The sequence below is a fragment of the Oryza glaberrima genome, chromosome 9 (assembly GCF_000147395.1).
Source record: "Oryza glaberrima chromosome 9, OglaRS2, whole genome shotgun sequence".
In the NCBI taxonomy this organism is placed as follows: domain Eukaryota; kingdom Viridiplantae; phylum Streptophyta; class Magnoliopsida; order Poales; family Poaceae; genus Oryza; species Oryza glaberrima.
Genome location: NC_068334.1, coordinates 15,814,477 through 15,837,902, shown reverse-complemented (window position 1 = coordinate 15,837,902; position 23,426 = coordinate 15,814,477). Strand labels below are relative to the sequence as shown.

The window sequence follows — 23,426 nt, the reverse complement described above, 5'->3', positions numbered from 1 at the left end:
CATTACATAGTCTAATCATGAGTTAATTAGGCTCAATAAATTCGTCTCGTGGGTTAGTCCAGGGTTATGAAATGGGTTTTATAATTAGTCTATGTTTAATACTCTAAATTAGCGTCTAAATATCCGATGTGATAGTGACTAAAAAATTTTAGTCCTATCCAAATCTGCTCTAGCTGAGCAAGCATCTAAGAGCAATTTAATAGTATAGCCAACTATACTGCTTCAAATCATTTATAGTTGATTTAATAGTCAATTCATACAACAGTTATATCTAAACATATACTACACTATTAATATCTAGTCCAACCTGTCATACATATATTGCATTTTAGAATTCGTGTTGTAGCCGCTGCTCTTCTCTCTCCTCTTTTATCTCATCGAAATGCGTTTACAACTGCCTTATAGTATGCTATTATACCTGCTCTAAGCACAAGCCTCTAAATCTAAAGTAGTGACCGTACTAAACTTTCTTGTAAATTTATAATGTCCACGTCATGGAGAAAACATCAGCCGTCCAATTCTTCATTCGAATGATGCAAGCCGTCAGATCCCTCTAAATGGTGAAATATCTTCTAGATCCTTTAAAAAACTTCGTTTACAACGATGTCCTTCCACATCCTTCGGTCAAAAAGAAAAATGGAAAAAGAAAAGAAAAACAAACGTCCGGCTCATAGTCATCGGCTCATCACGGCGTTCTGCTTCCGGGAGGGGGAGACGCCGCTCATCTCTTCTCATCCGCGTCTCTGCCTTCCGCCTCCTCTCCCAATTCCCAGCCCACCTCGTCGCCTTTTGAGTCTCGATGTCACTGGTGCGGGGGACGAAGCTATAGCCATCTATCGGGGTCCACTGAACCCGACGATTTCTTGCGCATGTTTCGTAACCCACTTAAATTTACCATGTATGATCCCGGTTAATAAAAAGACTAGACCCCGGTAACAACTAGAAGATTTCTAAGATTAAGATTTTTATATGGTATCTCTTTAAAGGATTGTTTTAACTAAAGATAATTTGACTAGAAGGAATTGAAAAAGTAGTTTGTGATGTTTTTTATGAAAAATGAATCAATACACCATCTATTCTTTGAGTGCCATTTTTCTAAATTTCTTTGGAGAACTATACAATTCTCTTTTGAACTTTATCCTCCACATAGTATATCTTATATGTTTGGGAATTGGCTTGTGGGTGTTAATAAAAGAATCAAAAATGTTATTCTTGTTGGAGCTTCCGCTGTATGTTGGGCTCTTTGGCTTAGTAGAAATGATATGGTTTTTGATAAAACACCGTCAAAATCCTATTTGTAGGTGCTTTTCAGGGCAACGTATTGGCTTCGGGGATGGGCTCAACTACAAAGGCAGATGAAAATATCAAGCTAATAAATGATGAATGCCGTAAACTTGAGACGACAATTATGCATCTATTTGCAACTTCGGGTGGAGGTTCTCTAGTAGAATTCAGTAGTTAGGGGATCTTTTTCTTCTGTTGGTGTCTATTAGTTTGTGTTTGTTTAGCTTTGTTTTTGCTCTCGTGAACTTTCTGTGTGAGTTTTTTTTCCTGTGTGAATTCTGTAATAATTGACAGTAGCTCTTTAAATAAAGGCCAGGATGTTACATTCCATTATCTAGAAAAACAAGAAACGGCGCGTTTGAGATTAGCAAGCAGCAAATAGGAATTAGCTAGCGCCAATGATGATTATACATCAGCCCAAAGGCCCAATATACATATATGTTTGAGATTTGAGCTCACAAGGCTGGTAGCGAGCAGCCCACGAGTCCACAATTTCTCCTATTGTATCGTTTCCTCGGAGTGTTTTGCCCAGCACCGCCGCACGTCTTGACTTTTCATCTTGTCGTCCTCTAGTCGAGCACACGCACATTGCCACCACATCCAGATTCCAGGAGGCAGAGGTATGGAGCGACAAGGGCGAGGATTGGCAGACAACATGAGGGCAATTGGAAGGTCGAGCTGCCGAGGGGGTGAGCTACCGATCTGCAATGTTCTTTGCCTCGCACTGATGGCGAGTTGTTGGGTAACCGATTAACCCTATCACAATTTCTAGATTATCACAATTTGAAAGTTAGGGTTATGAAATATGAATTTTTTTTATTCCTTTATACTTCAGTTAAATGGTCATCACTCATGTGCAAGGAGGAGAATTAAAACATAATTTTGTTCTTTCCAGCAGAGGGGAATATAGAAAATCCATGATTTTGGTAATCTTAGCGGTGAGTATTTGTGTGTTTAATATCTACTTTGTTTACATATTAATTATGTCCGATTTTAATAATTTATAGACATGTCTGTGCATTGCAACGAGAGATTTAATTTTCTATGGGCCAATGAGTAGCACTATTTAGTTTTTAGTTTTTTGTGGGGTCTGGTTTTTTCCAGTTTTATTTTGTTTCTTTTGTTTTTTATGAGGGGCGTGTGATGCGCATGATGTAGGTGAGAAGGGTGGATGATAAATTCTGTTTTTATGTAGTAGAAATAAATAGGCAAGCAAAAACATTCTGGAGCCATTCTTGAAAAGAAAAATACACCTATTTTAGAAGATCTAACAATGCATCAAAAACTAGGTTAGTATTGTCCCTGTCGACCATTTATCCTGGTTTCGCCCCAGCCATTAATTCATCTTCCAATCCACACGAGCTTATTAGGGAGCGCCATGGGATCCGGACATCTCCTTCCTGTTGTTGGCGTTTCCCTCCACCTCCCGGTTGATAGTATGGTGGAACACAGGCACGTCTTCCGCCACCAGCCGCCAACACCAGTCCTCATGCAGGATCCAGACATGCCTAGCTTGGAGAGCCAGATCTAGTGGCCGCGAGCTCGGAGGCGCCAGATCTATGGCAGACTAGCGATGAGGATGGGGCTACAAGGGGCTACCTGGGAGACGACGAGCTTCATCTTCCTCCCCACGAGACAACGTGCTTGCATGCATGTCCCGACGAGCCCACGCCGCTTTCGCCACCGGCGTCGTCTTCCCCGATTCACCTCCCCTCCCTGAACTTCCCCACCACTACCTTTGATTGACTCACAAGGTAATGATGACCTAACCTTCATTTGTTCATTGTTTACTATTCACAGTATGGTGTTAAGCACTAAAACACATCCAATTAAGGTTTTTCACATCCGGAAGTTTGATTTTGAGAACACCATGCAAACGTGGGTAGCGATACTGACATGGAAATTAGGCCATATAGTGAATAAAGTTCCCCATTTGCCCAGATTGATTTGATGATTAATTAGAAGCCTGTATTTTTAAGGTACTATTTGTTCATATCACGGTGATCAAGGCAAAATTGATCTGAATATAGTAGTAGCATAATGACGATCCGATGCATAAAATAGAAAAAAAAACTAAATGATTGCATAATGTTGAATGTATAAGTGAAACAAGTCATATTGAAACTTTTTCAAGTCTTCGAGAGACCACATAATTTTGCTACGCAATAGTGTCTTGCCACATAATTTTCAATGAAAAGCAATAGTGTTTTGGATGTCAACTTTGCTACGCATTTACGCAAGTGAGACCATGTCATTTTGCCTGTCCAATTTAAAAGTTGGTAAACTCTTTGAGTTAACAGCAAATTGACCTTTTAAACTGTATAATTCCTTCTACGTTTTGTTCTGTAGTTTCTTAATCATTTGCATAATCTTTGCTATTACTGTAATCTAGGAATCAGTACAGTAGTTGTACATTAGCCTTTAAAATCGGTTGCCCATAGAATCTCTCTAATGCTGATATATTACAGATTCACCATGCTTTTATGCTTATTGGCTACTACATGATAATTGGATAATCCTTGACAATGTAGGCAAGTCGTATGGTTATTATTATTTGCTTATTGGCTTTATGATGAACACAAGTTGCACAACCATAACAAGAAAATGTGATGCTATCTGATGGCACTGTTACTGTCCAATACAGTACGCTCTACTACCAAAGATTCTTCCCATACTATGTTTTCAATGGACAGTGAAGGTACGATCATACTTCTTTAACCCTTGCACGATCATCAGGATGAATTTATGATCATGCCCTGTGAATATCCTCTTTCGCGGGTACAGGATGCGTCTTCACATATGACGTGGTTGAGGCTTATGAATGGACAGGTTATAGAGCTTTTAGGGAACACATGAATCTTTTTTATGATGCCTGTTCAGGACAATTCAAATCCCCTAGCGCTCTACTACTTCTAGCACAGGCGATTACTACAAATTTCAGTTACTGCATGATTTGCTAGATGTATTTTATGACAACAGAGTAAACAATGTGATATACATTATTTTCGTTTTGTTGCAATATGTTTTTTTTTCTGAGGAATAAGAGATTTAATTCCCTGCTATTATGCTGGATGCAGCATGGTCTGAATCAAATGCTTTGGACCTTGCAATGGGCATTTTTGCATCAGCCACAAAATGTTGTACTCCCTCCGTCCCAGAAAAAGTCGAATTCTGGAGGGGGGAGTTTGTCCAACAAAAACTCGACTCCTGCGCAAAAAAACAAGAACGTCATCTCGGATGGGCCCACGACCTCTCTCTCCCCACGTTCCCACCGCTTGAACCTTATCCCCTCCCTCACGGCTCTCTTCTTTTCTCCATCTCTCTCACGAGTTCGCACAGATCCAAAATCCCCATCGATTCTGTTCGTCTCCGAAAGCGAGGCACTACCGATCTCCCCCCTCCGGTCTCCCTCCCTGCTTCGCCTCTCTCTCCCGCACCTCCCTCCCTATTCCATGCCGCTCCCCTTCGTTCCTGCTTCTCCCACCTCTCCTTCTTCTCCGCGTCCACCAGTCTACGGCCACAAGGATGCAGGGACGGAGTGTTGCGAGCGGAGCGGATGCGGCTCGGATCGACGGTGAAGGCGAGGGGGTATGCTGTTGTGTTGTTGGAGAAGGCGGAAGCGACGGGGAGATGGGCGTCGGCGGCGGTGGAGGCGACGAGCGGCCACGGTGTCAACGACGGGGTCTTCTATCATGTGCGGTGGATCTGATGCAGTTCTCCATGCACGAGCCAGCAAACAACGCCACATTTCGTTTTTTCTAAGCTTTGGGTTCTTGCTATGTTCCTCCTATTTCTAGTAGTACTAGTTCTTACGGTGCTATTGCTAGTACTAGCAGTTCGTACAGGTGAATTCAGAGAATTTCTTTTCTCAATTGGAGAGATGTTCTAGTATTTCTCTTTTTCTTTGTTCTTGGTTCTTCATGTTCTTGGTACTCCTACTTGCTGCGTGTGGTGCATTGTGCTGGGATGCAGGTTGTTACGGAGGGATCGAGGGAATCTCCTTGCCTATTGTTTCTTTTTTTATTTGAAAGATGAATTAAATGTTGTACTTGTGCAAGGGTATTTTGGTCTTCACCAGCTATCGCTAAAGTTGCCTCGGGCATCCAGGAATCGGCATTTTCTGGGACGGAGGGAGTAGCTCCCTAGATGCTCACGGCTGATTACTGGTGGGGTGGCTAGCAGTTCACACAGAGAGTACATTTAGCCAAAGGAGTAATCCGGGATTCTAGCTAGCAAGTATCACCTTTTATTTTTTTGCAATACTTATAAAAAAAAGTACAATATCATAATCAATTATTCATATTATTACACATCCTGCTATAAAGGGCTTACATGTGGGCATACAAAGTCGCGCGTGGAGTGTATAAAGTGAATTGCCCGCCTTTCCCTATCAGCTTAGGCTTTTAGGTGCAACTGGCTGGTGCATGCAACTTAATATGATATCAGAGCCAGAGATCTCGAGTTCGAATCCTAGCTAGCGCGCAATTAAATAAAATAATTGCAGCCCACTCCAATATTCCACGCTTGAGACTTGAGGGGGTCTCGCGTGAGGGGGAGTGTTGAAGTGTATAAAGTGAATTGCCCGCCTTTCCCTATCAGCTTAGGTTTTTAGGTGCAACTGACTGGTGCGCAACTTAATACCACTTGGCTAGTATCACCTAATCGTAAATGATGAGGTAGAGAAGAGAAGAGAGGATGAGTCATCCCTCATGGAAGGGAGCAACATCTTCACAAACTTTAATAAAAGAAAGAGAAAAAGAGTAATGTTGATTGGGTGAGTAGATAACATAAATAGTTACTATGTTGCATTGGGGCTAGTACATTAGAGAGGTGATTTGTTGAATAAGCTACCCCCTTGTAAATTAGTTGATGATGTAGATATGTGGATAATATTAGATGTGGCAATCACCTCTACTATCAAATTTACCCTTACCAAGCCAATCCAAATTGTGTTTTTCGCCAACAACAACAATAAATTACAACCTAGATATAACTGCATTTTCGGACAGAGGAGTATTTAAAGGCACAAATTAGTAAAATCACAAAATTCTCTTAGATCATTATATACATTTTAACAGTAAAGAATAATGAATGTATTTCAGATATGTATATAAGAATTGGCAATCGCTAACCACTTGCATGAGGCGTGAGGCTAACCATTCAAGCATAAGGCAGCATGCAAAGTGCAACCTCAAAGCATTGCCTCATTTTCATCATGAAAGTACTACTTCCATTTTCAGCACCAGTCATGTTTTCTGCTTATTTCAACGATTTCACCATTGAATGATTGATTTCACCATTGTGTTATATAATCAGTTAATTAACAATTTTTATGCACAAAAATAATATTCCCCGACAACAGAAAGAGTAAGCCGAAATCATGCCCTTACTCTAGGAGTTTAAAAAAATCAGAAAAGTTTACTACAAAAAAGATTAATACATAACAAAAGATTAATGCCACTGCAAACGGTTTATTACTTATGAACTCATGGTGTTAATCCAATTAGCATTCATAGCAATCTGCAGCATGAGCACACTGGTACTAATTGTGTGCACCTAGAAGGTCCTGTGACAAAAGGCAGAGTAGCTGATTGCACTTACATATCTCATACTGCATTTTCTTAAATATGAAGTGTTCCTGGAGTTTAGTGAATATGGCAAAGTACTCATAAGAATATCCTAATCCAAGGGTATGTATTATTTATCAAATTGCTAAATTTTCTTTTCTAACTCAGATTTTGAATGTAGGCATGCATCTTAGTGGAAATCCACTGTTGTCATACAGGTTATGAAGCCCTCATCCATAGTTTAAATACTTAATCCTTTTCATTCTGGAAGCTAAAAGTGTTAAGGATCATCTAATGACAGCAACAGCTGCATAAGTTCCATTACAAGTGCTTTTAAATCAGCCTATGTAAAGCACTTAACATGGAAGCTCACACCCTCTATGTGCAGATTGTAGTGGTTGATTCTATCGAGCTAATTAATAAGCAATTGTAGACCTCCAGTATCCATAAAATCTGGAATCCGACGAAAAACTGTTCTGACGGGTCCATAGCAACCAAATTAATTTGGAATTATACCAAGCAGTAGAAGTTCGCCAGTAAACACGAATTTCCTATATTGCAATGGATTATTTCTAATGTTTAATAGTTCTTCCTGGATTGCATCACAACCAAATGAAAGAGCTTGGCATTTCTGAAATCTGCATCTTCCGTCAATGATTAATGCAATTAGTTAGGTTCCTTAATTTTTATTTCTGGTATGAACTGTTTGGTTGATTTAGGTGCATGCCCATTTTTATCTATATTTTAGTGGTTGTAAATTTATAACCTGGAAAAGTTTTACCCCGATGTATGAGATTGTACATACTAAATTCTTCATAAAAGAATTTATTGTTGGCAAATATGTGGCCGAAAGGCAATAACCACTTCCTGTGAAGAGAGAAGTCCGAGAAACAGTGGCAGTTCACCACCAGCCGCAACCGATAATTTAAACCATTGTAAATTAACATTCTGACCATAAAGAACTAAAAATCGTGACCAGTTTAAAAGTATAATCATATAATTAATTTTAATTCTAGCAACTAACAGAAAACTTGCTAAAAAAATTGTACAGTTGACATTTCAATACAACTTATTTAAATAAATTGTCTTTTTTGTAAAATTAAAAAAATACATACTAGATTTCCTGCTAAATATGTTCTCTGAACATCTATTCAAATTCAAGTGAAGAATAAACAAATTATCTTATAAAAGGAGGAAATACTAATTTAAATTATTAAATGTTATTAACAAATTAAGTTAATTATTATACATATTTACAGAGAGGGAGGTTAAAGTCGCACAAACACACGACACAATACACTAGTTACATATATGAACGAACATGCAAACCTCAAGGCCCAATTCACAGGCTTTCTTTGCGACTAGGCCAGCACCAATTATAACGCTGGGATTTGATGTGTTTGTGTAACTGCATATTGCTGCAAGAACAACACTGTTTGATTTCAGCAGGTTGTCCTTGAAAGTAAAATTTCACAACTTTATCATGGTACTCCGTTGGGACTGCAAAACCCTAGTGTGTTTTTTGGGGTGTATTTTGATGAGCAATGCCACTACATTTTAAACTTTATAATGCAAAGGTTATCCTTAGTTACCTTGAAATTGCTGTCCAGGCAAGCATGCCAATCTGATTTCATTTCCTTCAAAGGGACACGGTCATGAGGACTACAGAATGATAAATAAAAAAAGCTCAGCGTAATTAATGCACCTTCCGCATTAGCAGAAATATTGTGTGTCCAGTGAGAAAAAAGTAATTACGACAGATACCTCTTTGGGCCTGAAATGCAAGGCTCCACATCTGTAAAGTTGAGCTCAAGTTATGAAGAATAAACTCGTTTCATGGTTAGTACGTATAAATGAACAATAAATTGTTACTGTCAAACAATAGCATATGTCCAATTTATTAAAGTGATGCTTCAACACTCGCCACAACGAAAAGCAACTCAACTCTATCTTGGATCACTAGAAGTTGTGATAAAACTCACCTTAACAAAAAATGTAGTGACTTCTCAAAATTCTCTAATCGGAACTAGACTCTCAGCATAATTAAATAGATGCATATCCGTTACTTCTTTCTCCAGATATGCCCAGTACTTATTGTTCCTTGGATCATAGCACGTGAAGTCTTCAACCCCTGAAGCTATCTTTTCCATTCTACAGGTTTGAATGTCATACTGGTAGACCTGATTCCATGTCAGTAGCAGCTTTTTTCCATGAAGAAAAACTATAGGAGGCCTTGCTACAGGATTATTCACAACTATATCAGGTGGAATCTGTACAGTGCAGCGCTGAGTCCATTCAGGGTTCTGTGCATAATTGCAGGTCCAGATCTTCAACGCGCTCACCTGACTGCAAAAGCAAGCACAGCATAGTTCACCCTCCACTTCTATGAAACGGGTAGGCTTTAGATTACATGGAGGATACTGAAGCAGACTAAACTTCTCGTTAGTCAAACAGAACCTAAGAAATGCATTGGGTGGATCAGGGCAAAGTGGCGTATTAACCATCCAGTAGATGGCGCCTTTCACATGAACAGGAGTTAACCCACTAATTGGATATGGCGGATCCTCAGTTTGCCTCCACAAATTAGTGCCTAGAGTAAGCACTTCAAACTTGCAGACCAATTCTGATGTGTCATCGTCCCTCTGGTAGAAAAATCTAGCCACCTTATACTTGTTGCTGTGAGGGTCAAACCCAAATCCAGCCCTTGGGCCCGCATGAAGGTTATAACTCCCTTTTGGCAGGGAGACAATCTCTCTAGTTGACGGGTTGCAGACAATCATTTCGTGGTTCATGGTGGAAATGAGGAGCATGCCATTGCAGTGGATCGGACGACTCCATGTACCAATGCCTTGTGGAAAGTCTTGTACATGGATTTGTTCCATTATATTACCACCCTGATACTGATAGAGGCCCATCAGGAAGGAAGTATTCTCGCCATTATTCTGCTTCTCGTAAACACCAGGGACCATAAATATCGATGGCTTCTGCTTAGAGCACTCGAGGTGAGCACTGATGAAACAGGGGTTGGATATTATGGCGTGCCAAGCCTTACACACGGACTTAAATCGGATAAGAGATTTGGATGGCAGCCGTAACAGAATGTCGAAGATCACATCGTCAGGGATGTAAGGGGGCAAGAACCTTGACCAAGACTTAATAGCAATCCGCATCATCTTTCCCGGCCTAGCAGATATCGGCACTTCTGCGCATCTTTTCACTGCCATGACAAAAAATTCTCAAGCTGCAGAAGAAGAGGATGTGATTATGGGTTTAAACCTATGCACAAAGTCATTATATGAGGGAGTATTCGCTATGCAAATCGAATTATGCAGACTTAAAAGTCCGATTCGGACTAGTATGAATTAAATCCGATTCGATTTTCAACAAAATAATCCGGTTCGGCATGTCAGGGAGCGGCAGTTTGACCACATAAATTTTCTTTTGATTCGGGCAAGAAAGGGTTTGTACAGAAAACTAGTTTGCAGAGGAACTGCTAGCAAGAAACAACCTAAAGGCTCCAAAGCTACCAACTTTAGAAAAGGGGATCCAAATCTTGTTGAGGCAGACATGAATTTTAACCCAAAATTAAATAAATCATGTTGAGGCAGACACGAAATTAACCCAAAATTACCAAAGAAAAAGCATACATTTAAAGTTTGGACCTAAAATTATCAGAGAACTCACCGGCTGCACGGACTGCCGTGTTGGCCGCTTCCACCTTCAGCTCCGGCGACTGCGGATCGCCGACGGCAGACCGTCCTCTTGTATCCCGCCAAGCTGTACAGCCAGAAGCTTTCTGGTTGAGAAGACGATGGCCGCCTATGGAGTGGAGCAAACCGCCAGGCGCCCAGGCGACGGTGGGAGATCGGAAGAAGGAAGGAGTTTGGGGGAACTCGGGAGGAAGAAGTAAATGTTCCTTTGCTGTTGCCTTATCCAAACTCTGGATAGGCATCACTTGCAGTATGAATAGCGACTGCAAGATGCAATTAACCTACTGCACGCGATTACAGCTATTCATTTTGGTGATGAATGGATCAGCTATAGTGTTGACACAAAAATACTGGATATTTCTTGCTACAGTGATATACAGTATCCGGTACACATGGACCGTCGGATTCGGATCTAACAGGTGGTAATGGACTGCATAAGTTGCAGCCATAGTACCAACTGCACCTGATCCAAATCCACAAACTCTGTTGTGCGCCTGTGCTGTGGACCGAGCAGGTTTACAAAACCGTATAATTACAATACAGTTGTCAAATTTTGAAACCACGATATATCATATTATCACCATTAAACTATAGGGTAACGATAACCCCACCATAAAACGATCCCATATTATCACCATTAAACTATAGGGTAACGATAACCCCACCATAAAACGATCCCGGAATGAGGCCAAAGTTATTACTAGCCTATGCATGATGGGCCATATCACCACCCCAATTCGGCCCGTTTCCGTTGGCGAGTTCCTTCCTTTTGTTGTCCTTTTTTATTGGAATAAGTTCACTTTAGGTCCGTTAACTTGTTGCCAAGCCTGAAATTCATTCCTAAACCGAAATACCGGATATAACGGGCCTCTCAGTTCATAAAACCGGATCAACCGAGGTCCTAAAGGTGGTCTAGTACGCAATCGATCGCGCAACCCCCTGCGCTCGATCGCTCAACACTACCGTTTCCTTTTTCAGTCTGCTTGTGCGATTTTTCCTTTTCTCCATAGGAATAAGTCTATTTTGCTTCCCTCATGTCATGCCCCTGGTTGAATCACATCCCTCAAACGCAAAACCAGGTATAACATGTCCCCTAACTCCTAAAACCGTTGCAAATCAACTACCCGGTCGGTTTCGAATGCGGTTTTATCCTACGTGGCATCTTTGACCTGTTGACTGGCTGAGACATCATGTGGAACTTACATGTCAGCCAGCCTGCTGCTTGTGTTGCGGGGGCAACAGGTGGCCTTCTCCTCCTCGTCATCGTTCTCACCGATGCCGAGCTCCTCAGGGATGCCCAACTCGAGCAGTGTCGAGCTAGACCCCTCCACGGGAGCGCCCATGTCGGACGCCTCTACGTTGAGCATCGACGACTCCAGAGCCACCCAGGACCTACTTGAGATCATCTACCGCATTATCCACGGCCACTGGCGACGAATACTAGAGGTCCTCCCCCGTGCGTTGCCCGACAGACCAACGAGGTCCTCCCCCGCGGTTGCCCGGCCGACCAGCGAAGTCCTCCCCTGCGCGTGGCACGGCTGGCCAGCAAGGTCCTCCCCCACGCGCGGCCCGTTGACGAGGTCCTCCCTACACGTGGCATGGCCAACGACGTCCTCTGTACTAATGCAAAACGAGAGAAGGGGAAGAGATGAGAGAGAGATGAGGTGGAGGCTTGCTGGCAAGTGGGTCCCACCTTTGACTTAGTGAGTCAACTGTCATGTAAGACGAAACCGCTCGGGGAGTCTTTTTGCAATGGTTTTGGAAATTAGGGGACGAGTTATATCCGGTTTTACGGTTGAGGGATGTGATTCAACTAGGGGCATAAGTTGAGAATAGACTTATTCCTTTCTCCATACGGTGTTAGCTTGTGGGCTGCATGTGGTAGGCCTTCTGGCCCATGTATTGTGGTCCGTGTGTTTGTTAGTATTTTGGTCTACATGCTAGTTGATATTTATGCAACCCATTTCTATGCATGAATAAACTTTGCACATATAAACTTTCTACTCCCTCCGTCCCATAATATAAGGGATTTTGAGTTTTTTTTCACTGTTTGACCACTCGGCTTATTAAAAAAATTTTGGAATTATTTTTTTTGACTTACTTTATTATTTAAAGTACTTTAAGCACAACTTTTCGTTTTTTCTATTTGCATAAATTCTTTGAATAAGACGAGTGGTCAAAGAGTTATTATGGGACGGATGGAGTACATAGAAATATATTTTGTATTCTATATAGGAATTTTATACATAGAAGCCTATAAAGTTTATGTCAGGGTTATGGATACCACATACCTAATAGTAGTTGACTAAATCTCGGCAGGACCCACCACATACCATGTCTTATACGGAAACAACCTTCAGATATAGGAGGAGTTCCACATAAGGAAGGATAAATAGAGTTCTACGTGGGAACGACAAGGACTACTCGGATTGTATCCATATTGATTTTCCTAGTTCTATTTAGACAAGGGGACACCTATGGGTATAAATACAAGACCCCCTAGGAGGAGTGGGGACACGGACAACATAGACGCCACAAAGCCATAAGCCAATACAAGCCTACATACGCCAAGACAAGCTGCCAGATATCGACATCAGAGATAAGCCTAGTAAAACCCCATATGGTACCTACGGGAACCAAAGAGAGGAATCTAGCGCTCTCTCTGATCTCACCGGGCACGGATTCGAGGAGGAAGATTACTCTGTTGTCGACTACGCGATGATACTTTAGTCCGCTATGTCGATAACAGTTAGATAGGCTACCCCAAATATTATACTGGTGTGATTATGGTGAATAAGAGCAACGACCGGCTTCGGCCAATAGGATGTAGGGCTATTACCTGACAATTCAGGGGCCCGAATCTGTATAAAAATCCCTTTCTCCATCATAATATTTTTTCATCATAAAAATAAAAAGAAAATTATCAGATTTAAAAAGTAAAAAAATCAAATTGGGTCGGCCTTGCTAGCCCTCGAAGGTCCAACCTAGAGATGTCACACACACGCCGTGTTTCAGAAACTAATGGCGTGCAAAAAAAAAAACGCAAAAAGAAACAGGAGCGTTGAAGCTGGAAACAGAAATCGGGCGCGGTTGTAAAAACAGAAACTTCGATCTATTTTTTTTAATAATGAAATATAGTATTCCGGCCTTTGCTAAAAAGTGCTACAGCCAATTATTACATAATAATAGCATTCGAGAAAGATGTGAATCTAAACAAATAGAACACACCATAAAAGAAAACGGATAAACCAAACTAACAATGGGAGAATATATTTATTGTAGTCTATTTGTGAATCTCCATCTATAATTGGCAAAAAGTTACATAACCGTAGTCTCCAGCTTATAATATGCAACTTTCAGAAAATCTTTATCTTCATCACACCTTTATAGCTGTGCCTTCAATCTGATCGTGATCCGATCCCGCACGCGAATCGCTAAATATCCTTTTCACACAAAACAGCCATCTTCGTCGGCATCGAGAGATGGGCAATCATCCTAGTGGGCTAGTGGAGTATTACTATTCCCTCCCAAAGTAAATTCATTTTTCACTCATCCCACACATAATAACACAAAAAAAACTAAAACATCTTGACTTTATCGAATCCCAATATAAATTTTCCCCATTTTATTTTTTCCAACAAATTTATAACCTAATTTTACAAACTCTACTGTTATGATAAAAAATAAATTTATTTTAGGATAACCGAGATGGATCAAAAACTTGTTTTAGAAAAAAAAATGAAAAGATTCAGAATGAGCTTATTTAGGACAAAGGAGGTACTGCCAAAAGGACGTCAAGGATCTATTTGGCTAATTTTACCGTCTTTTGGCTCTCTACAGCGCAGACAAGCCCAGTTTGTTTTTAACGAAGATGAAGATAAAAAAATCATTTGGTTTATAATTAATTAATTTTTAAATTATTTTAAATTTAAAAATAGCTTTATTTGTATTTTAAATCAACTTTTATATATAAAAGGTTTTTCACACAAAACATATCGTTTAACAATTTAAAAATGATGCTGACTAAAACTGACATAAAATCTTTATGTTGATCAGAAAAGCGAACGAGGCCGCGATATCATCAACATAACACACCCACGGAATCCGTGGTTACCGTGCTATGCCTGGTAAAAAAACTTCAAACATTTTTTTTAAAAAAATTATGAGCGTGTTAGAAATTAAATAAAACTATATCCCTTACCACTGCACTGTATCACGTGTATCTCTGCTCAAGAACTACTGAATGCTGAACCACCCGCACAATCCAAACGGCCCGACAGAGAGGTGTAAATGTTCTCCAGCATCTTGAAGGGCTTTGCAGAGAAGCCAAATAGTAGTAGTAGATCCAGTGTACTCGAGACAAGTCAAGTTTCTATTCTCAACAGTACAACACCGGTCGGACTCGGACCACCAGCCACCGTGCGCCCCTCCGACTCCGACGCCGCCAGAACGAACGGGTTTTACTGTCCACCGCGCCACGCCGCCTCGCTGCCGCCCTTGTCATCGTCGAACGCCACCCACTCCGCCGCCGCCGCCGCTGTCGTCGTACTTCGAGTTCCCGAACGTTGACGACGCCGAGCGAGCGGCAGAGCTCGAAGTACGACGACAGCTGCGCGCTCTTCTCCGCCGCCTTCCGGAGCACCTTTATCCCCGCCGCGGCGGTCGATTTGGTTTGTCGTGGTCTCGTCGTCGGCGCGGGCACGCCGACGAGGAACAGCGCGACGCCGGTGCATATCTCGCCGTAGACTTGGAGGATTTCGATGAGGGCGCAGTCCATGGCTTCCAGGACGAGGGGCACCTCCATGCCGTCGCAGTACGGGCGGATTTGGAGAAGCAGCTCGAGCAGGAACTGCAGCTTCGTTATTCTCTCGAGGCGGGCGACGCAGTGGTCGTCGCCGTCGCCGGCGATGTCTTCTTCCGCCGCGAGGAGGGAGCGGTAGTTGAGGAAGCGGAAGTAGGCGCGGACGAACGCGGAGAAGGCGGGTGACTTGCCCCGCGGCGCCGAGCGGTCGCGGAAGTCGGCGAGCTCGAAGGGGACGCGCCCGACGCGGGCGGCGCGCGCGCGGCGAGACGCCGGAGCGGAGGAGCATGCCGTGCGCGAGCATCAGGGCCTTGAGCGCCACGGCCCAGCACCGCGTCCGCCGTGCGCGCCGCCCGAGCGCCCACACGGTGGGCCGCACCAGCGACGGCGAGGTCCGCGCCCACCGGAACACCAGCCCGGCGCTCCGGTAGTCCACCCACCGCTCGTCGTGGCTCGTCGCGCGGATCACCGCGCTCCAGGAGCACGCTCCTCCGGTCCTTCACGGCCGCGGCCACCCGGCGCCACCACTGCCTGAACGACCCCATCGCCGCCGCCGCCGCCGCGCCCGCCGCCTGACGCCACCGGCGGCCTCCCTCGACGGACGGAAACGTCAATGACAGAACGGCGGCCAGCAGCTACTGGCCATGGCCGCGCCCTAACTCAATCCGACCATATCTGCAGAATCTGCAGACACGAAACCCATATCGCACCTTGTGATCTTCACAAAAATGCGTGACAGGAAACTAGGAAAGAGCAATAACCGGCATGCATGCATGATGCATCCATGCATGGCAATCCAAGAACAGGGACGTGAAAGAAAAAAAAAAGGTGATCGTCAACAGCAGCCAGGTCAAGAATTTTCTAGCATTTGCAAGGCCACGAGCAATCCATGGAGTTTTTAGCAGAATCCTGCAGGACATTGATGTGCTAAATACAGAAAACGTACGAGTTCCAGCCGGCCGGACAGTCTGTACTCTGTAATAACTCTGTATCAACACAGTTCAACACTTGGATGATCATGTGTTGTAGCTGTCGATTTTTGGCAGCGTCGTCTTATTATGCAGAGTTCTGAAAAGGGAAGAGGTGGGGTGAGACAATGGGACGGGAGACATATGTCGCAAGTTGAGCGTACGTACTTCCTCTCTCCCAAAACAAATTTAATCTAGAAAAAAATATAACCCTTTTAATATAACGAATCTAGACAGAAATATAAGGGTCACATCTTCATTTAAATTAAGTTTTTTTTAAAAAACGGAGTAGAGACGAGCAACGGCCGGAAACCAACGCCTGATGCTCTGAATTCATTGCGGTCGATACGACGCGGACGCGCAGAGAAGTTGGTATTGAACTGCTCCACCACAACAGTGTACAGGAGATTGGTCGATCGCGAATTCGCGATCGGTGACTCGACGGACGGACAACGCCATGAGACCAGACTACGGGAGCAAAGCTTGCGGACGAGGAGCCGAGGAGGACCTCCCGACCGGCCGGGCCCCGGCCCAGTTTCAGATTCACCGCCTGGAAAAAGGTTTTGTGTTTTGCTGGCCGTAGAGACATCGGTACTGGTAGGTGTATGGCTGATGATCATGATGCACGCCGGGAGAAGATCTTTTTTTCCCTCGGTCCCTCTTATTTAAAATAGATCTCATACGGATTTTTGAATTCAAAACATGCTGTGTTGAACACGAGCGGCTGAACATTCTGCAACGCCATCCCCGGCCTACAGTCAAAGAATATTGGGTGTTGAACTCAAGTAATAAGGTAAAGGAAGAAGATAGGAGGGAATATTTAGGGACTACCTACCTATACAACTTTCAACAGAAAATCGCTCTAAAATCTTTCAAATGTAACTAGTAATTACAATGTAGTTACATTATAACTTGTATGCAAGTGTTATGTAAGTGAATAGCTAGGTTCAACCTAGATGGGTGCTAGTAGCTCACTTGGTCTGTTGCAGTGCGCATGGGAGCATGTATCTCGCGCGTTTGAACCACAATGCACCTGTATAAAGTCAGTTTTTTTTTAATTCCTCATTCCACACATGAATCTTAAAGCATACCAAAATTCAAAACATTTAATCTCTTATTTTTTGTCACAAGATATATAGAGAAACCATATATATATATATATATATATATATATATCAACTTATATATGCCGGTCCCCATAATAATATTTTTCTAAAAAAAACCACTTTTGACGATTCATAAGTTGCTTATTCCTATGATCCGTGCTTACTAACATATCCCTTCTTCGCGTTCAACCCCAATGGCACATCAACCTGCCACACACAGTCTGTCATTGGCATCTTTATTTCGTGACCGTAGGTAGTATTATTCATGTAAATGGAAAGACGCATATATATTATCTCTAATTTTAATAGATGACACCACTGACTCTTGGATACACTTTTGATCGTCTATCTTATTAAAAAGTTTACGTAACTATCATTTATTCTGTTATATGACTTGATTTATCATTAAAGGTAGGTGCTTTAAACATGATTTATATTTTTATATATTTATAGAAAAAATTAATAAGATGAACGGTTAAATATGATGTTTAAAAGTCATCAACATCATCTATTAAGAAAGTAGTATTTCTCATGTATTATATCTCCCATAGTTAAAAGAGAAGGAAAACAAGTGTCATCCTCTCAAATATGGGGGTGCACGTACCTCAACCTTGCAGAGGAAGTTGCGATCCTAAAAGAAGATGCAAGCAGTGTATCATCAATCATAGTACTGTTTTGTAAGTCAATTACAAATTAACTAAGATCGAACAGCCAAACAGGAGGAGAGAACACAACCTAACATAACAGTATGGCACCAATCATGTCAGATCGATGGGTCGATCGATCGATCGATCGGCTTTTAGCTTTACAACATAACACCTACATCAATGACAGCACTGTAGCCATATTAAACAACGGTCGATAGACAGAGGGCGCATATTCTCGATCGGTAGTGCAGCGCCAGTGCATATCACATGCAGCACATTCGCGGATGCGGCGCGGGCGCATGCATAGATCAGCTTTCTTCCAGCTCCACCACACCATCTATGATCCCTCGATTCCTAGCTATAGCTTGAGCTAACTACAAACCTCTGCTTTAGGCTTTAGAGCTCATGTATAAGTATATATCTTAGCTGCAGCAGCATTCGCATGCATCACAAGCCACATACTGCACGCACAACTCGATTCAGAGGCATCTTATCTGATCGAGATCAGCAGCTCACTCACTCGCTGCATCCGCACGCACGCCTCGGTTCTGCTTCTGCATGCTTGTGCCATTCACCTGGTCTCTACCAGTCTACCTCTCGATCTGCACCCCTCTAGCGATAGTGGCAAACTTGATCACTTTGATCACCTTTCACTCTCTCATAAGGGACGTACGAGTAGTAGTACGTGCGACGCAGGCAGGAGCAGTAGGAGCAGTAAATATCGCTTTCTGCATATCTTTCAGTGCTAGGCATGAGATGAGACGGTGGTGGTGGGTTCAGAGCAGACATGGCCAGCAGCAGCAGCAGAGGGGCTACACTACTGATCTGGCCGATGATCGAGGCAGCAGCAGCAGCAGACAACCGGAGACCCGGCCATGGTTGCACTGAAAACCACGCAGTACTCGTCCTCCATCTGTTTCACCGCTCATTACTGTAGCAGCAGCAGCTACCGCTTGTTTCGGCAGGGGCCGAGAGAGGCTGAGAGCGTTGTGTTTGTGCGTGTTGTTTTGGACTGCTTGCGCCATTGCTGACCGGTCACAGTACATGGCTGGGAGCTTTGAGATTTTATCTCTAGTGGTCTTCTCTTTTTCTTTTCTTTTCTTTCCATAGCTTATTGTACGTCCTTGACTCTCTCGTTTCAGACCTTCAGTGTCCAGCAGCTCGCTGTCTTCTAAGCTCACTTCCAAGCTAGCTCAAACCAACACCAATAATAGGCCATTGTTGTGTTCAAAATGTTTGCTGATAAGTGATAACTAATTAAATACCTAAGCTGCTCTAATACTAGTATTCAGTTACATAGCTCAGATTGAATCCACTCTCTACTTTATCCATACTTCCAGAGGAAGAAACTGAAAGGTAGTAGTGTTCTAGCAAGGATCCAATATAGCATCGTCGAACAAGTTGTTGTGAATTATGTCACCCGTTTCTTGGTACATGACACTTTACAATGGCATATCATCAACTCTCCACTGCCCTCCGTAATGCACTAATGCTGTCTCAGGAAAGTCCAATGAGAAGCAAACAACAAAAAGATTCCATGCACGTCACGATTAGCAAGCCCTGCTTAGCTTTCCGGCCGGCAAGACACAAAAAACACTAGCTAGCCTAGCAGCATATGCAGCGTCTAATTACACCACACGATCTCGTCGTCTTAATTTGCTGGTGAAATGGAACGTACAAGAAGAGATTCGATCAGAGGTAGACGAAGAGATGGCGCGTTTCGCGAGCTAGCTGGGCTGGACTGGATTCTTCTTTGGCTACATGATGCCCATGCTGTTAGCGTGCTGTAGGCGACGCCGCGTGGCGTCGACGACGTCGAGGGGCTCGTCGGCGTCGCCGCCCTCGGTGACGACGGAGGAGACGTAGCTGCAGGCGACGTCGGAGCTCATGGCGGCCGGTAGTGGCGCCCCCGCCGCCGCGGCGCGGAACTTGTGGCGGCAGCTGAAGCAGGTGATCTGGAGCAGCGTGGCGTTGACCTGCCGCACGGCGTGGTCGCGGAGCGCGTGGGCGCGGCTCAGCTCCACCTGCGCCTGGTGCCGCATGCGCCTGGCGGTCGCCAGCTCCTGCTCGGCGAGCTCCACCTGCCGCCTCGCCTGCGCGCGGGCCTCGCCGGCCGCCTCCTTCTCCGCCATCGCCTGCCGCAGCTGCTCCCGCGCCTGCTCCTTCGCGGTGGCCGCGGCCGACGCCTCGTCGCTTGTCCCAGCCGCGCCCATGACCTCGCCACGGCCGATGGAGAGCTGCAGCTGCGTGGACGCGTCGTTACACTGGGAGACACCCGTCGGGTGATGCTGATGCGCCGCCGCGTAGAAGCACGCCCCCATCCCGCCCGGAGCGGCGGCGGCGCCACCCGCGTTGAACGGCGGCATGAGCTGGAGCTCGAGGTTGTGCGCGCCAGCGCCCCCGCGGTAATGATCGTACGACGGCGGCGGCGGCGACGGCGCCATGTCGAACCGGCCGCGGAAGGCGGCAGCCTTGGGGCTCGGCATCGAGGGCGCCCCGGCCCCGGGCCAGGCGACGGGGCTGGCAACCACGTCGCTGGACGGGCTGGTGCTCGACGCGGTCCGCGACAGCGACGCCGCCGCCGGCGCCTGCAGGTCCAGCTGCTTCTCCTGCTCCAACACCGCTACGCCGCCGCACGCCGCCGTCGACACGTTCCCTCCCTCCGCCACCGCCGCCGCCTGCCCGCGGCTGGCATTGCACGTGTCCTGGTGCTCGATGAAGCTCTCCACCCTGCTCACATCAAACAAATCAAACAGCACATCAGTACGTACACAAACTCGAACGGGAAAGAACGCATCGACGAAGCCAACAACGGCGAGCGAGACAACGAGACAAGGGAGAGAGAGAGAGAGAGAGACTTTATTGTATGTGAGAAGATTTCAATCGATTTATGTCGCTGCCTGCACAGGGGTCCAAACTCCAAACTCCAAAACGATTATTTGGATCTACGTAACGTGAACGCCGGCCTGTGTTGCATGCGCGCGCAAAGTTGCCAAGCACGGAGAACGCCGCCCTTTGAATTAGCTTAGCTTGTCAGGACTCAGGCGGCGTGCGAGCTAGTCTGCGCCACTCGGCGCCCTCTCCCGCGCATTGATGCCGCGCGCGGCAAAGGCAGGCGAGACACGCGCGGACGCGCGCGCCGAGCGAGCCAGCCAGAGACACGAGCGGAAGCAGCCGCGCGCTGCTGAAACAAATGCGCGAGCAGGTGGTGGACGCGCGCACTCGCTACTCGCTCACTCTGACGCAGAGCGTGGCGTTTCCCCTCGGGAATTGCGCACCGATCCGCCACAATCATGGCCCCGAAAAAACATCCCAAAAAGAGAGAGAGAAAACTTTGAAAAAAAGCGAACCGAATCAAGAACTTGCAAACTACTAAAGAGAAGGAGAAGAAATAAAAAAACGTTTTTACGCGGTGGAAGAGTTGGGTTTACCGGGAGAAGACGCGGCCGCAGTCGCAGGAGTGGCCGCGGGTGCCGCAGGTCTTGAGGTGGGCCTTGTAGTCGGAGTGGACGGCGTAGGCCTTGGAGCAGCGGGCGCACGCCCACTGGCGGTGGCCGCTGTGCTTGCGGCGGAAGTGCTTCTTGATGCCGACGAGGTCGCCGAGCGCGTGGGACGGGTCGTGGTGGAGGCACGTCGGCTCCGGGCACACGAACACCCGCTTCCTCGCCGCCTCGCCGGCCTCCCGCTTCAGCAGCTTCCACGGCACCTTGTGCCGCCGCCGGTGCATCTGCAGGTTCTGGTCTCGCTGGAACCCCTGGTTGCAGATCTCGCACACGTACCGGTCCGACTCCAGCAGCGTCCTCGGCGACAGCGACACCACCTCCGCGTCCGGGTCTGCACCACCACCGCCGCCGCCGCCGCCGCCAAGCGCCGTTTGGTTCCATGCACCAGCAGCAACCAACGAAGAACGAACCCATCCATATCATTTTTACCATCGCCATTGCCGCGCCACACAATTGCATGCAACAAATCTATCCTGCCATCTACTACCAATAATAATTGGATGTACTCGCATGATGATATCTGGGGCGGCGCGTCTCGGCGCTTAGCTTAATTACCTGGCGTGCCGGCTGGCCGTCGCTTCTTCTTCGCCGAGCCGGCGGAGGCGGTGGCGATCTGCAGCGACCGGAACGGCTCCGGCGTGGTCGCCTCGTCCGGCGGCGGCCCGGCCGTCGTCGGGGCGCAAGAACCCAACATGGCGGCACAGGAAGAGGCAAAATAATCCCTCTTTTTTTTTTTCCTGTTCTTGTCTGATCACAAACTCTCAGACGATGTGAACAGAATGCATTGCACTCGTTCGTTCTATATAGAGGACGATGAAGAACAACAAGAGATCGATAGGCAAAACAATAAACTGGAGGGAATGGGAGTACTATAATATACTACTCCTACCACCATGAGCTTGCAAGGAATCAACAAGATGTGAGAGAGGGAAGAAGGAAGAAAGGGTCTTGGAGTTGGCTTTTGTGGGCTGCTACAGAGACAACTCCAAAGGAGGAGAGAGAGAGAGAGAGAGGAAGCAGCTTTCCACCGGCTTTAGGTTTTAGCAGCTTTCTTTGGGGTTATATGGGGAGGAGGAGGGAAGGAGAGCTAGAGTTGGTAAGTACTTCTGAGGGTTGTGTTTTAATTGCCTTTCAGCTAGGACAGGAGGGACTGGCTGGCATGCATCTCAATAAATAAAGGCATTTTTGGAGCGAGGAAAAGGAGTTTACACAAACACACAATGATCCTATAGATATGGGTGAGGATAGATGGATGGATGGGTGCATAATGGATAGATGGTGTTTGGGTAGGAGGATTAGATGGAAGCTTGCAATTGTTGGCTAGCTAGCTAGGAGTAGCTATTACCAAGTCAGTATGCGCAAAACAACAAATGCTAGAAAGGAAAAAAAAGCAAAGAGAGAAAGTATACTAATACTCTGACATTGGACAATTGTTTGAGCCTTTGAGGTATCCTTTTCAAGGAAGAATCTGAGATGGCAAAACTAACTGCTACATCAGGTATTAAAGTCCTGTTAAGTAGGTTAGATTTCAGCAAGAGAATTTAATCTCATACTAAATTACAAAATGAGGTAATTCCTTTGTGCAGCATGTGCAGTGTGCATCAGGAATTGTGTCTATAAAAGACGGTGTTGCCACAAGGAACTGTATCCCTGATAGTTTTATCTCCTGATATTTGTTAGTGAGATGAATTAAATAATTAATTTGGCTGTTTTGGTTCCACGAAAATGTACTAGTGCACTGTAAAGTACTTGAAAGTGGCCACTGTAAAATTGTTGCCACAAGGACTTTTAGGTGGGTAGATCCACGTGCATGGCTTGTACTAATAATATATGTGATTCA

The 23,426-nt window shown here is 45.1% G+C and overlaps 1 protein-coding gene and 1 pseudogene across 1 annotated transcript; both read right to left on the bottom strand.

Moving 5' to 3' along the window:
- Positions 1 to 8,049: 8,049 nt before the first annotated feature.
- Positions 8,050 to 16,217, bottom strand: LOC127783675 (uncharacterized; annotated as a pseudogene).
- Positions 16,218 to 19,305: 3,088 nt separating this feature from the next.
- On the bottom strand, positions 19,306 to 22,718 carry LOC127783668 (protein indeterminate-domain 16-like). Its single transcript, XM_052310863.1, has 3 exons — positions 22,142 to 22,718; positions 21,515 to 21,917; positions 19,306 to 20,813 (listed from the first exon to the last, which is right to left on the bottom strand). The coding sequence occupies exons 1-3, from the start codon at positions 22,278 to 22,280 to the stop codon at positions 19,841 to 19,843; spliced, it is 1,515 nt and encodes a 504-aa protein (XP_052166823.1). The 5' UTR covers positions 22,281 to 22,718; the 3' UTR covers positions 19,306 to 19,840.
- Positions 22,719 to 23,426: the final 708 nt, after the last annotated feature.

Excerpts from the sequence above, each read along its gene's own strand:
- LOC127783668 (XM_052310863.1), bottom strand. The coding sequence starts at position 22,280 with ATGTTGGGTTCTTGCGCCCCGACGACGGCCGGGCCGCCGCCGGACGAG. Across the intron at positions 21,918-22,141 it reads ACGGCCAGCCGGCACGCCAG|ACCCGGACGCGGAGGTGGTG; the intron begins GTAATTAAGCTA and ends GTGGTGGTGCAG. Across the intron at positions 20,814-21,514 it reads TGCGGCCGCGTCTTCTCCCG|GGTGGAGAGCTTCATCGAGC; the intron begins GTAAACCCAACT and ends TGATGTGAGCAG.